Below are 13,384 nucleotides of genomic sequence, written 5' to 3' on the forward strand. Positions count from 1 at the left end.
CCTGGGTCATTCCTGTTAAGGAACATAATCCATGGGTCAATCAGCAAATGCAGGAGGGGAGAGGGGACTGGAGGAAGGAGGGGAGGAAAAGGGAGGGGGGACGGGGGAGGGGAAAGGAGAGGAGAGGAGGGAGGGGGAAGGGGGGTGGCCAGGTGGCCAATTAAGACAAGGAACCTGTGGTGGTTAATTTTATGCGTCAGCTTGCGGGGGGCTAAGGGTGCCCACAGAGTTAGTAAAACATCCATTTCTGGGTGTGTCTGTGAGGAAGCTTCTGGAAGACATTAGCATTCGAATTGGTAGACAGAATAAAGAAGATCACCCTTCCCAAGATGGGTGGGCCTCACCCAACCCACTGAGGGCCCAGATAGAACAAAAAGGAGGAAGAAGAGTGAATTCTCTCCCCCTTCTTGAGCTGGGACATCCGTCTTGTCCTGCACTCAGACAATGGAGCTCCTGGTTCTTGGGCCTTTGGACTTGGACTAACACTACCCACTTTCCTGGGCCTCCAGCTTGCAGACAGAGATCACGGGGCCTCAGGCCTCCACATCCCACTGAGCCAATCCCTGTAATCCATCTCCTCATATATATCAATAGATGTTCTATTGTTCAGTTTCCCCGGAGAACCCTGATCCTGATTTGAGCAAATCTGTTATAATAAAGGGCATTCTGAAACAATCAGGGCCCCATGCATGTGGACAGTGTACTTGATGATGTTATAGCATAATTAGTACATTTTTAGGTGAATTAATGATATTGTGGCTGTGTGAGAAAATGTCCTATTTCTCAGAGATACATATGGAAATATTTCAAATAGAACAAGTCGATGTCATTGTCAAAGTCATTTACTCTAAAATAGTATAGGGAACACAAGAAGAACAGGATGGATGCAGTAAGCGTGGTAGGAGGTGCCAGTGTTGAATCTGGGGGCGGCAAACGGGCCCCCACTTCATGCTTTCTGTTTCTGGGACTGAAAACTCATGATACACACTCTTAGGAATATGTTTCGGGATGGCTTTACTAAGAGACATAAAAGAACAAGAATCCAACCCCAGGCACGAGGGCTGTAGGGCAGGTCCAGAGGACGAAGGGTATGTGCTGCGGGCCCCTCCTGGAGCAGAGCAGAACCTGGAGGTGACGGTGTGCGCACCGCATGCCGAGGGACAGCTGGCAAACACACCTGGTCTAGACACCTCCAACTCAAAGTGGCTTGAACAATAAAGACGCCAAGTGCACGCGAGAAGAAGCCTGGAGACCCGGTGGTCCCAGGACAGGGGCCGTGGTGTGGACGTTTCCAGCACTCCGTCTTCCCTCACTGTCCTCCTCGGGGTCCCTTCACTGCTGGGCACAGGCTGAGGCCCGCCCTCCCCCTGGGAAGGCGAGGGTGCCCTTCAAGCCAGGAACTAGGAAGAGTCCAGTCACCCAAACGGTCCCCCTAGGGCAGGAGGCCCCAGGAGTCAAGCACCTCTAACAGAGCCAGTGCCCCGGCGGGGAGCTCCAGGGGCAGGGGGGGCGGTGCTGGGGAAGGAAGGGGTGGCAGTGAGGGGCAGGGAAGCAAGCCCCCCCCCCACTGGACTGAGCTTCCTGAGAGGACCCCTGCCGCCTCCGCCGCAGAACCTGGCACGGGAGTGGGAGCAGACCTGGGCTGCCCAGGGGTGGGGCACAAGACCCGCTCACCCGCTGACCCCAAGTCCCAGCTCCCCCACATTCAGCTCCCACCCCATCCCCTCCAATGTCCTGTGCCCCTCGGGCACAGGGGGGGCCGTCGCACTGCGGTCTTCCACAGTGACCCCCCCCCCCGTAGGAGACACCTTGTCTTCTCGGAAATCCCCGGGTCTGGCGGGTCTGCCGCTCGCGTGCCACACCTGGCCAGCTGTGCAGGCCTCGGGTCAGTCCTGCGGCTTGCCCGCCCCGAAGCCCGAGAGCTGCCCGCGGGCCGCGGAGCGGAAGCTGAGACCCGCGCCGCAGCCGGCAAAGCCCACCTGGGCCTGCGCTCCACCCGGCGCGGCCCCAGCCCCCACGCCAGCCCCGCCCCTGGCTCCGCCCACAGGCTCGACCCCGCCCCACTCCCCACGGCCCCTCCAGGCCCCGCCCCCAATCCAGCCCCGCCCCCGGCCCTCTGGCTTCGCCTACAAACCCGGCCCCGCCAACCCCACCCCGCGCAGCCCACAGGCCCCGCCCCCAGGCCAGCCCCGCCCCCGGCCCTCTGGCTCGCCCACAGGCTCGGCCCCGCCCCCGGTCCTCCGGCTTCGCCTACAGACCCGGCCCCGCCCCCGGCCCCGCCCCGCCCCCGGCCCTCCGGCTTCGCCTACAGACCCGGCCCCGCCCCACCGCGTGCAGCCCGCAGGCCCCGCCCACAGGCCCGACACCGCCCCACTCCCCCACGGCCCACAAGGTCCCGCCCACAGGTCCCGCCCCGGCCCTCTGGCTCCGCCCCAGGCCAGCCCCGCCCCCAGGCCCGGCACCTGCCCGGCCTCCACCCGGCGCGGCTCACAGGAGAGGACGTCCGCGCCCCGGACGCGCCTGCCAGCGTCCTCGGCCTGGTAGACGCCCGGCCTCGGAATGACGCAAGACGCATGCGTGGCGTTGCCGTGGCTTCAGGAGACGCGCTCGGGGGGGGCGCTTCCGGGGCGGAGCGCGGCCGCCGGAAGTGCGTGGCCGCCCAGGGCCATGGCGGCGCTCGGCGTCGTCTTCCTGGTGCTGACCCAAGCGGCGTCCTGGCCGCTGGCCTCGGCCTCGGGCGAGGAGTTCTGGCCCGGCCAGTCGGCGGCCGACATCCTGTCGGGGGCGGCGTCCCGCAGACGGTAAAAGGGCGTCCGCGCCTGGGGCGGGGGCGGGGATCCGGCGATCCGGGGACCGCGGGCCGGGCCGGGCGGGGCCTCCGTCGCCCGCACCCCCTTGCCCCCGCCGGCGATCCGGCCCGGGCTGCCGCGGCCTCCCGGAGCCGCCAGGAAGGGCCGGCTGTGGGGCCAGGCTGGAGGGGCAGGCCCGGGGCCCTGGCTCGGAGCTGGTCCTTCGGGAGCTCAGCCTGGTCCGGCTGCGCGCGGCTGGGGACGTTCCCAGACGGGCCCCGGGGGCGGGAAGCAGGCGTCTGCCGTGCGGCCGTTCCTGAGGGTTTGGCGCGGAACAGCCCCGCGCCGAGCGCTGACGTGTAGGGAGGGTACCCGGTCCCCTCCCGCGTGTGTCGGCGGCCCGGGGGCGGTTCCGTGGAGGCCGCCTGACCTGTGGTAGCGCAGCACGTCGAAGGCAGAAGCGGGTATGGAAAGAAGTTACAGAAACCGCAGACATGGCCGCTCTCCTAACTGGTTTTGTTTAGGAAAGTATACTTATTTTCATTTAAAAGGTATTCAGAGTAATACGACGTATGGCTTCTTACTGGTATTTTCAGCGAATCAATACATGCATTTGAAAGGTCTTATTTTAGCTTCTAAGCCGGGATTATGGATGCAGCCCTCATGGACAGCAGCCTCACAGGGTCTTGGGTAATGGTTAAGAGCGCAACGGTGTGGGTACACGGAAACGTCTGAGTCTCAGGCTCTCGTGGCCGAGACTCTGCCGGCCCCGTTGCTGGATGGTTGCTAGTCATCAGCAGGTGCTCAGATGTGTGCCCGGCCTCCTCGTGGGCTTGCTGAGTGATGGGTTGTACAGAAACGGGCCGGCAGCTGCCGCCTCTTTGCAGCGAGCCGCCAGCCCCTGGAGAGCCCAGAGTCTGCACCGTGAGCATCAGGGGGCGGCTCTGCGCTGAAGACCCACTCTCCCGCCCCTCCCCGCCAGGTACCTCCTGTATGACGTCAACCCCCCAGAGGGCTTCAACCTCCGCAGGGATGTCTACATCCGCGTCGCCTCCCTCCTGAAGACGCTGCTTCAGGCTGAGGAGTGGGTGCTGGTGCTTCCTCCGTGGGGCCGCCTCTATCACTGGCAGAGCCCTGACGTTCACCAGGTCCGGATTCCCTGGGCCGACTTTTTTGACCTTCCGAGTCTCAACAGAAACATCCCGGTCATAGAGTACGAGCAGTTCATTGCAGGTGAGGCAGCGGTCGCGGCTGTGTCAGCCCTGCCGTGGAGACACTTGATGGGCGTGGGGGCCCCGCTTCTGTTTCCCACCTCCGGCTCCCAGTGGTCTGAATTGTGTGAGCCGTGGGCCCCCTTGCCTCTGAAATCTGGGGCAGCTGGTGAGCCGGCGGAGGGTGCTCCCAGCTGTGGTGGGAAGGCCGCTGGCGGAGGCCGGGCCTGCTCCCAGCAGGATGTGCTCTTGTGCAGAGAAGGCACCCTGCCCCTGGCGTCGACCTCACGATGCCTCACTCGGTGCTGGCCAAGACTCATCATAGTGCGTCCTGTTCCACTCAGTCCTGCTCCGCCTATTTAATTTTTGTAAAGAGAGAGAAGTTGAAGATTTTCTTAGAACAAGGGTGTTCAGAGTTCAGCATTGCTTTCTTTAGAAGACATAAGCTTAAAAGGCAGTGACACACTTTTGCTGCCCCATCAGCCTGGAAGAGGGAGGCGCCGACGCGATGCTGAGCTCCAGCCGCATGCGGACCCGCAGAGCTCAGGACTGCAGCTGCCACGTCTTCATTTTTCATGTACTGCTCTCGCTGCGCCTTAGTCCCTGTCACTTTGGGACGTTTCTGTGGCGGGGTCAGTCCTGTGAACACTGCGGGATGGAACGATATAGGTATCTCCTGGTATTTTCGTCTATGGGGAAGAAGCAAACTCTGAGACCTGTAAAAAGCAGTCTTGGAATACATCCTTCTGTGACCCAAGACGAGAGATGTCGCTGGGTGCGTAGTCCGACTTAGTCTGGGAATCAGCCTCAGCCTTGGTCTGAACCACGGGTCATGGAGCCTCCCAGAGAAACTGCCCTTTAGCTCCGTGCAGGGCTGTGGCCAGCAGGTTTCCTGACAGGCGGACACAAGGACAGGACTGAGCCTCAGCCATGTGAGGTGGTGCTCAATGGGGGACACTGGGTGTGCTGGGTGGGGAGGCTGGTCCCCTCCTCCTGCTCTTGAAGCCTCAAGCCTGTAGCCACCAGTGGGGGCAGCGGGGGCAGGAAGATGGGGCGTCCTGGGTGACATGCTGCGGGGCAGGCGGGTCAGGCAGACCCGCTTTGCCTTCACCTGCCCAGCCAGCCTCGCCTTTGCTCAGCTGTCTCCCCTACGGGGGGGAGAGGGAAGGGTGCCTGTCCTGGGACGGGCTTCCAGGACATGTGCAGCAGGGCGCCGGGCATCTCACCCTCCCTGCGAGAAGGGCTCTGGAGCTCTGGGACCAGGCCCCAGCAGCAGTGCAGCCCCTGAGCGGGGCGGGGGTGGGGGGATGTGGAAAAGACACCAGACTTGCACTTGATGCAGCTCTCTTGTGACTGGACTCTCTTGGAACGCACCTTCGTTAAGCACTGTGGATGTGGCCGTCAGGTTCTAGGTGGGGTGGATGCAGTGGGCAGGACGGACACAGACTCTTGGTCTCCTGGAGCTCCTGTGGGGAGCGGGGAGGCAGAAACCAAGTGACAAAAGTACCCAGATGGGGAGGGGTGGTATGGAGAAAATGAGAGTGGGAAGGGGTACGGGCTGTTAGGGGTGGGAGGCTGTGGCCAGGAAGGTGTCCTGGGAGGTGCGGTTTGAATGGCCTCACAGGGTCAGGGGTGAGCCCTGAAGGGAGCAGTGCCCGCGAGGCTGGTCCATGCAGGGAAGGGGGCACGTGCTTGCGGGGCAGTGGGGAAGACAGCGTGTGGGGCCTGTGGCTGTCGTGAGGATTGGGGGCGCCGAGGGCAGGGCAGCTGCTGGAAGAGGTGGGAGTGATGAGGAGCCCTGGGAGCGGCAGGGCCTGGACAAGCTCCAGCACCCCCGGGCAGTCCCTCTCTGCCTTTCAGGACCTCGTGCCCTGATGCCACTCTTTCTGTCCTGTGTCTGCTTCCGTGAGCTCTCTGCGGTCCTGCAGGGAGGAGGGTGGCATTAAACAAAGTAATGGTTTCTCTGTGCCTGTGCATCAGCTTCTGGTTCTTGTCACATGGTCGTTCTTGGCCTCTTCCAGAATCCGGCGGGCCCTTCATCGACCAGGTTTATGTCCTGCAGAGTTACGCGGAAGGGTGGAAAGAGGGGACCTGGGAAGAGAAGGTCGACGAGCGGCCGTGCCTCGACCCACTGCTCTACTCCCCGGACAAGCACGAGTACTACAGGTGCGGCCGCGGGGGGCCTGGGGGAGGGCGGCGGGGGCGCGGGCCGCGCTGAAACGGCCGCGGTGCGTTTGCACGTGGCGGTCTGGTCGCCCAGACTGGTTGCCATCAGAAGACCTCCCCGTGGAGGGGCTGTGGACAAAGCACCAGAATAACTGGGTTCTGGAAAGCCTGTCCTCCGGGAGCTCGTGGGAGGGCCGCGGCCGTTTCCAGGGCCGTTACTGTGCGAGCTCGAGCGCGGAGCTCGTTTCTGTCCTGTCCGCCCGCTGCCCGGCTCTGCCCTCGCCACTGCCCAGGGTCCCCAGAGCAGCTCCGCTGGTCCCCTCAGGTCAGATGAGATCGTGGCTTCTTTCCGAGTTGTCACGAGGACGTCACTACCTGGCGTCACGAGCAGTCGGCTTTCCCTGAGAGAAGCGGCTGCCTTGTCAGACGAGGCCGTACGCCCGCGCGTCCGCGTTTACTTGTTGCGCGTGTGGAACAGACTAATGGAGGCGCTGGGCTCTTGTTTTCCAGAGGATGGTTTTGGGGTTATGAAGAGACGAGAGCTTTGAACGTCTCCTGTTTGTCCGTTCAGGGATCAGCTTCCATCATGGCGCCTGTCCTGCTGCGAAACACGTCGGCGAGGTGAGTGCCCGGCAGGGCCGCTCGGTGACCGGCCAGTGAAGGAGTGTGCACGTGCATGTGTGTGCGTGTGTGTGTGTGCGTGTGTGCACGCGTGTGCGCACGTGCTGGCCTGGCGTCGGAATCCTCCTTGCCGGGGCCCGTGGGGGGGGCACGGGAGAGGTAGACCTCGTCCCCACCCCACACCTGGGCCACAGTGAGGCGGGACTGGGAGAGAGCAGGAGGCCGCGTGCCTCTGGGGAGAGCCCGGGACGGGGACATGGGGACAGAGACCGAGGAGGAGGCTGCATATGTTCCTGGGGAGAGCCCGGGTTTAGGGCGGCTGTCCCCGTGCTCGGGGGTCTGTGCGGCGAGTGCGGCTTCACGCGGTGCTGCTCAGCCCCTGCCCGGTGGGAACTCATCAGCCCAGGTCTCTCGTCCCGCTGCTGGTGGGCGGAGGAGTCTGGTGCACACCTGGATAGCCCCGGGGCCCTGTCCGAGGTGATGGCGCCGCAGGTGTGTGGGGTCCTGGGGGCAGGAGGGCAGTGAGGGCACAGGCCGGACTGGAAGGGAGCGCCAACCAGATCTTAGTTCACCTGCCCGGGTGATTGCCCAGGTGTGGCCGAAGCAGGGTGAGGGCAGGCCCGGGAGGGTATGGAGGTGGCCCGTCCCAGATCCCACCTGCTCTCGCTTCCGCAGGTAGCTCTCATGCTCAGCCTCCTCGAAGCTGGACCTTGGAGTGGTCAGGGGGGCAGCTGTGACCTGCCTGAGCCGTCCCCCCCCCCCCCGGCGCCCCGTCCCACTCAGGACACGGGGACGGGGACAGAGCAGGAGGCCGTGCGCCTCCCCCAGACTCGTGCCCCTGCATCTTCCTGGCTTGAGTGGACACGGCCCCTGCTGGGGTGTCCTCTCTGCACGCTTTGATGCTTCAGGCTGTTTGATCGCCTCAGGAAGGGGCCTGTCTTGGCCCTCGCTTTGCAGGGAAGGAGTTGAGTGCTCCCGATGGAGGTGCGAGCTTGAGCCTTGAGAAACGCAGACATGCTAAGTTCGTTCAGGTGATTGTTTGCAAACGGGATCGAGGTGTCCCTCCTGGTGTGGTTTTGCCCTTGGGCTGTGAGTCCACAAAGTCACAGATCTTCCAGAACTGGACCATGTCTGTGTGCTGGGAGCTCCGTCTGGGGCTTTCTCTGTATGCTGCTGGGGCCATCTTACTCGTTTGCTTCATTGTGTTTTCTTTCTTGCATCAGTAGTCGCAGGGGGCTTGGTGACCCCAGTTCAGTGGCTGGGACAGGAGAGACACCCCCCCGATGCTGAGAGTCCCTCAGGAACTTGCAGCCCCCTCGGGAGTGTGTGCGGAGACCGGCAGCCGCCTCCCCGAGGGGCCCCAGCACCAGGCCCACGTGCGCCTGGGCGGCTCTCAGCTTCGTTCGCAATGTGCTCTGGAGCAGGCCGATAGAAGCACTTTGAAATTAAATGTTTTCTATCTTGTTTGAAAACAGGTCGGTGATGTTGGACAGAGCCGAGAACCTCCTGCACGACCACTACGGGGGGAAGGAGTACTGGAACGTGAGTGCCCGCCAGCGCCTCCTGAGGTCCCCACAGTGCTGCTCGGGGCGCATCTGTGAACGTCTGTTAGACGGTCGGCGCTTGCTGACCGCCAGCGTGGGGGGGGTACAGCAGGGAGGGGGCGCTGGGGGGTGCGGCGGGGGGGCGCTGGCGGGACAGCAGGAACCACAGCTCTGCACTTTGGGGCAGTCCTGGGGCAGCAGCGTGGGCTCCACGTGGTTGGCATGTTTGCATGTCAGGCGATAGGTTTGTTATTTACGGAAACTGATTATTGAAAGAAAGGGTTTTTTACTTTCAAAAACATCCAGTCTGTATCTTGTAAGCTCCACACTCCACCCTGCTGGTTAGCGGTACGTTAGCCAGTTTGTCTGCGTCCCAGGGGCAAGCGCACGTCTGGCACTGTGGGTCGGGCAGGAGCCTGAGGAATGGACCTCACGCCCCCTCTGCAGCTGTCACTGCTTTGGGGGTCTGCCCTGTCTGAGGGGCGTGGAGCTCCCATGGGCAGCTGGGGTGGGCAGAGATGAGGCATCTGTCGGGAGGACCCAGGAGAGATCCCTGCTCCCTGGACACGTGACCTAGGTGTCTCTTGAGCGGGTCATTCCCGAAGCACGGAGGGGCCTTGTGATCACTGCCCACGTGGTTCTGCGCCTCTTACCAGCACCGTGGTCTCCCCGCCAGCTGGGAGGGCGGTGACTCTCTCCTGCTAGCCACAGGCTCTTAACCAGGGCTGGGTTCCTCCAGCAAGGGGCCGTCCCAGCATCACAAGCTCCGCGTGTGGGGACGGTCCTGGTAGATGCTGCTCACCGTCTGGCCTCGTGCTGGTCGATGACCTGTCGCTACCAGACTCTCCTGAGAGTCAGGAGACTCAGGAGCCCGTCCTCATCTGACCTCCGAGAGTGCCGGGTCGTCGTCCTCGGCATCCCCGTCGGAGTCTCAGGCTGCTCTGGGGAGGTGGGCGGGGCTCCAGGGCCCCTGCTTGGGGGTCGGCGGGGCGCTCAGCAGCGCGGCTTTCTGCACCCCTCAGACCCGGCGGAGCATGGTGTTCGCCAAGCACCTGCGGGCCGTGGGAGACGAGTTCCGAAGCAAGTACCTGAACTCCACGGACGAGGCCGACAGGATCCCCTTCGAGGAGGACTGGACCAAGATGAAGGTAGCGCCCCCACTTGTTCTCACTCGAGGACGCGCACGTGACCCCTCAGATGCAGAGTCGCCAAGCCCGTCCCAGGGCAGGTGCGGACGCCCATCAGGAGAGTCCCCTTGGGCCCCCGCAAGCTCAGGGCGACAGCTCGGGTCCGTTTCCTCCTCGGCGAGCCGGGAGACCGTGGCAGGTTCCAGCGGCAGCTGCCAATCTGAGAGTAAAAGGGTGGCAGACCCAGACTCTTGTCGGCGCTGTCTGCCCTGTGGCGTGGGAGCCACAGAAAGTTTCTTCTGAGGGTTTGGTTTTTATATAACTTAATTTCAACAAAGAATACGCTGCCTTCCCCGCAGGCGTTGTTTCTAGGTGTTCCCGGTACAGTGGGGCAGCACAGCGATCCCCCGGGCACTTGTCCCCTGGGTGCCTTCCAGACGTCCCAGCCCCGGTTTTCAGGGCATTCGGATAGTGTTTCCTGAGAAAATACAGTTATGGGTGGGTTTTTTAATCTAATGTGCGTGTGTTTTCCAGGGTTGTATTTACTTGATTTCACTCTGGTAAAGGGTCTGTGATTAGCCAGTTCATGGTCTTAGAAAGATATCCGGCACCCAGAGTCCCCGAGTCCCCGAGACAGGCCCGCGGGCGGGGCGCTGCCGTGTGGGAGCCCGTGTGGCGTCCCGAGTGCCAGTGGCTCCTGGTCCTCCTCTGCCAGGTCGTGCTGGGCTCCTCTCTGGGGGGCCCGTACCTCGCAGTTCATCTGAGGAGAAAGGATTTCATCTGGGGCCACAGAGAGGACGTGCCCAGTCTGGACGGGGCCGTGAAGAAGATCCGCAGCCTCATGAAGACCCACCAGCTGGACAAGGTGTTCGTGGCCACGGACGCCGTCAGGACGGGTACGCGGCTCCGGCTTTGCCCCCGTCTGCCGACCCGTCCGCCGACCCCTGTCACATCCTGGGCGGGTCCAGGTGCAGCTGCGAGCCCACGGTGTGGCCGGGAGGCAGCACCGGGTCCTGTGTCCGTGCCCCTGACCTTAGCCGCTGAGCCCGCAGAGTCCCGTGGGCGGTGCTGGCTGCTTGCGCCGTGGCCCCCAGTCATCGGCTCTCCCTCGCTTTGCAGAGCACGAGGAGCTGAGGAAGCTGTTGCCCGAGATGGTGAGGTTTGAGCCCACGTGGGAGGAGCTGGAGCTCTTCAGGGACGGCGGCGTGGCCATCATCGACCAGTGGATCTGCGCGCACGCCAGGTGCCTCTCCCGGCCGGCCGCGGGCTCCACCGTTTTCTGTCCGTCTCCGTGGCGGCTGGTCCCGCGTTGGCTGGGCTGACCCGGAGTGCCATTGCAACGGTCTGCTCCTCGCCTGCAGGCGTACTCCCCGGGTCTGCTGTCAGACTTGGTCCGGGCCTCCCCTCTCCTCCCCGTGGCGGAGGAGGGACCCCACGCAGGGTCTCGCTCCCCTGGGCCTGGCGACGGCCTCCATCTCACGTGTCCCCGCAGAACGTGCCCAGGGTCTCCTGAAAGCCGGTCAGCGTGAGCTCCGTGCGCGTCGTCGTCCCGGGAGGCCCGCCCGCCCCGGAGGAGAGCAGGGGCCGGGGCTGGGAGGAGGCCAGCACGCTTCAAGTGGGGTGGAAGCTAGGAGTAGAGTTGCCGGTTTCCCCGCGTCTGCAGGATCCCCAGAAGCACTGGGCCCGTGCATGCAGGCTGTAGGCTGGGGGCCCTCTCCTCTGAGCACGTGGGGCGGGGTGACCTCTCTGCCCTGGGATCTCAGCAGCCGCGCCCCCGCTGAGCCCCAAACAGCCGGAATCCGGCAGCGTTCTCGAGTCACCGCCGTGCAGGACCTGCGGCCACTACCTCCCTTCCCCCCACCTGGCCGCAGGGGTCGGGCACTGGGCTCCTTCAAGCGGCTCTTGTGTCCCCTGGTTTGCTTGTCAGGTTCTTCATCGGTACCTCGGTCTCCACGTTTTCTTTCCGGATCCACGAGGAGAGAGAGATCCTCGGGCTCGACCCCCGGACGACATACAACCGCTTCTGCGGGGACCGGGAGGTAGCGTGTGAGCAGCCCACGCACTGGAGGGTCGCCTACTGAGCCGGCCGGCCGCTTGTGGACCCTACGCCCTGGACGTTACACACAATGGCTCGTGGTCTCCCTCTGAGCACACGTGTGGCCTCGGGGTCGCGCCTGCCCTGCTGGTGGGCAAGGCCGCCCCACCCTCGCTCTTTAGGGTCAGTGGCAGCCCACAGCCACGTGAGCCACGGCGCGTGTCCGTTCTCGGTGTTTCCCCCACCATCGGCTGCCCGGGACTCTGGCTGCGTGTCACGTGGGGTCTGAGCCTGGGCCTCCACTGCTGGCAAGGTCGGTGTGATGTGAGGAGGGGCGGGGCTCGTTTCACTGGCCGGGTCTGGAGGGTGCCCGGCAGCGAGGGCCGTGCCCGTGGACCTGCTGCGGTTTCAGCCTGTTGGTACTGCTCCTTCAGCCCTTGGACCTGCGTGAGGCCCCCAACAAGTTGGCAGGAAGGCGAACCGCCGCCGCCTCGCAGAACTGGGGCTGAGGCCTGTGGGCGCCGGTGAAGTGCTCTCTCTCCTCCCCGGCTCAGATGCCGGAAGGTTCCTCGGCAGCTTTTCAGGCTTCGCCGGGTTCGCACGGAGAGGAGCCCCCGCGGCCGGCTGAGGCGCTGTGGGCTGGTCACCGGTGAGCGCCGTGGTGGCGTTGGGGACGGCCGCCCCAGGGCCTGCCCCGCGGTGGGCTGAGGGGGCCAGGAGCACGGTCACTCAGGCCTCCGAAGGGTTTGGAGTGCGCTGCCGATCTCGGGGCTCGTGCCGCTGCCCAGAAACACCTTCTGGACCTCGGGCATGGCCACCGCCCATCCCCCCTGACCAGGAGCCCCAACTTCCCACAGACACCCCGGGTGAGCCGCAGGGGGGGCTGTTTCTGTGTCTCCTTCCTGAGCTTTGAAAACCAAGCCCAAACACGCGCTAGGGTCCTGTGACATCATTCATGGCTGCGTGGGGGAAACAATGAAGTATTTATTCTTTGCCCATTTGTACCTTCAAATACTATTAATAAAATACGTTTTCTAGAAAACTGAAATCCTAGAAACTGTTTTTTTCACACCCTTGAATTTTTTTCTGGCTTTCTGAAAACTACAAACAGTCCAGACTGTGACCTTCACTTTCCATTTCAAGGAAAACGATTGCTTCATCCTACTTGGTCTCCCTCGGGCCGCGGTGGCAGGGGCGGGGAGAGTGCCATCTCCCGTCCGTCCGCTGCCCGGCTTTGCTGGGAAGAGCTGGGCACTGGAGAGCTGCGGGTCAGGCACCGGGGAGGCCGGTCGTCCTGGGTCCGTTCTCGGGAGGGACCAGCCCGCGTGCCCCATTTGTGTTAGCGGGCGGCACAGTGGTGGGGGGCAGGCCTGGCGAGCTGGGGAAGCTGCTGTGACCGCGGCCGGCCCAGCACCGGGAGGAGAGTTGTGGGGAGCAGCGGAGGGCGTCTCCTGGGGCCCAGGTGGGTGGGGGCGGGACCCCCTGGAAGGACGGAGCAGAGAGGGGGCGGATAGCCTTCAGGCCGGGATCCAGGTGAGACTGGGTTGGGGGCGGTCAGGGAGGGCGGGACTCCAGGCGGACTGGGCCGCTGCAGCGCTTCACGGGGGGGCTGGGGTGGGGGGCAGCGGGCGGACGCGGGGGGAGCGTGGGCGCAGGAAGGAAGCATGTGAGCCGTCCACCTTGGCCTCGGCGTGGCAGGCGAACCATCGGGCGGGCTCTTCAGGTGGAAAGCCTGCTGCCTCGGTGGGTCCTGGCTGTGCCCCCGACAGGGCAGCTCGGCATCGCGGGGGGCCCCGGGGGGCTGCTCTACGCAGTGGCCGGTGCTCAGCGAGGACTGCCGTTCGTGGACTCGTGTGCAGTTGTGCGTTTGCGCTGCTCGGACGTGAGAGTG

At 63.9% G+C, this 13,384-nt stretch overlaps 1 protein-coding gene across 1 annotated transcript; it reads left to right on the plus strand.

The window, feature by feature from the left end:
• Positions 1-2,563: 2,563 nt before the first annotated feature.
• On the plus strand, positions 2,564-12,538 carry POFUT2 (protein O-fucosyltransferase 2). The gene is made up of 9 exons (XM_035030032.1): positions 2,564-2,801; positions 3,772-4,022; positions 6,022-6,166; positions 6,677-6,787; positions 8,263-8,329; positions 9,354-9,479; positions 10,174-10,354; positions 10,578-10,701; positions 11,386-12,538. Exons 1-9 carry the CDS (start codon positions 2,668-2,670, stop codon positions 11,537-11,539), a joined length of 1,293 nt encoding a protein of 430 aa, XP_034885923.1. The 5' UTR covers positions 2,564-2,667; the 3' UTR covers positions 11,540-12,538.
• The last annotated feature ends 846 nt before the right edge of the window (positions 12,539-13,384 follow it).

This window comes from Mirounga leonina, unplaced genomic scaffold, assembly GCF_011800145.1.
Source record: "Mirounga leonina isolate KUSES-001 unplaced genomic scaffold, KU_Mleo_1.0 Mir_353, whole genome shotgun sequence".
NCBI classification, from domain to species: domain Eukaryota; kingdom Metazoa; phylum Chordata; class Mammalia; order Carnivora; family Phocidae; genus Mirounga; species Mirounga leonina.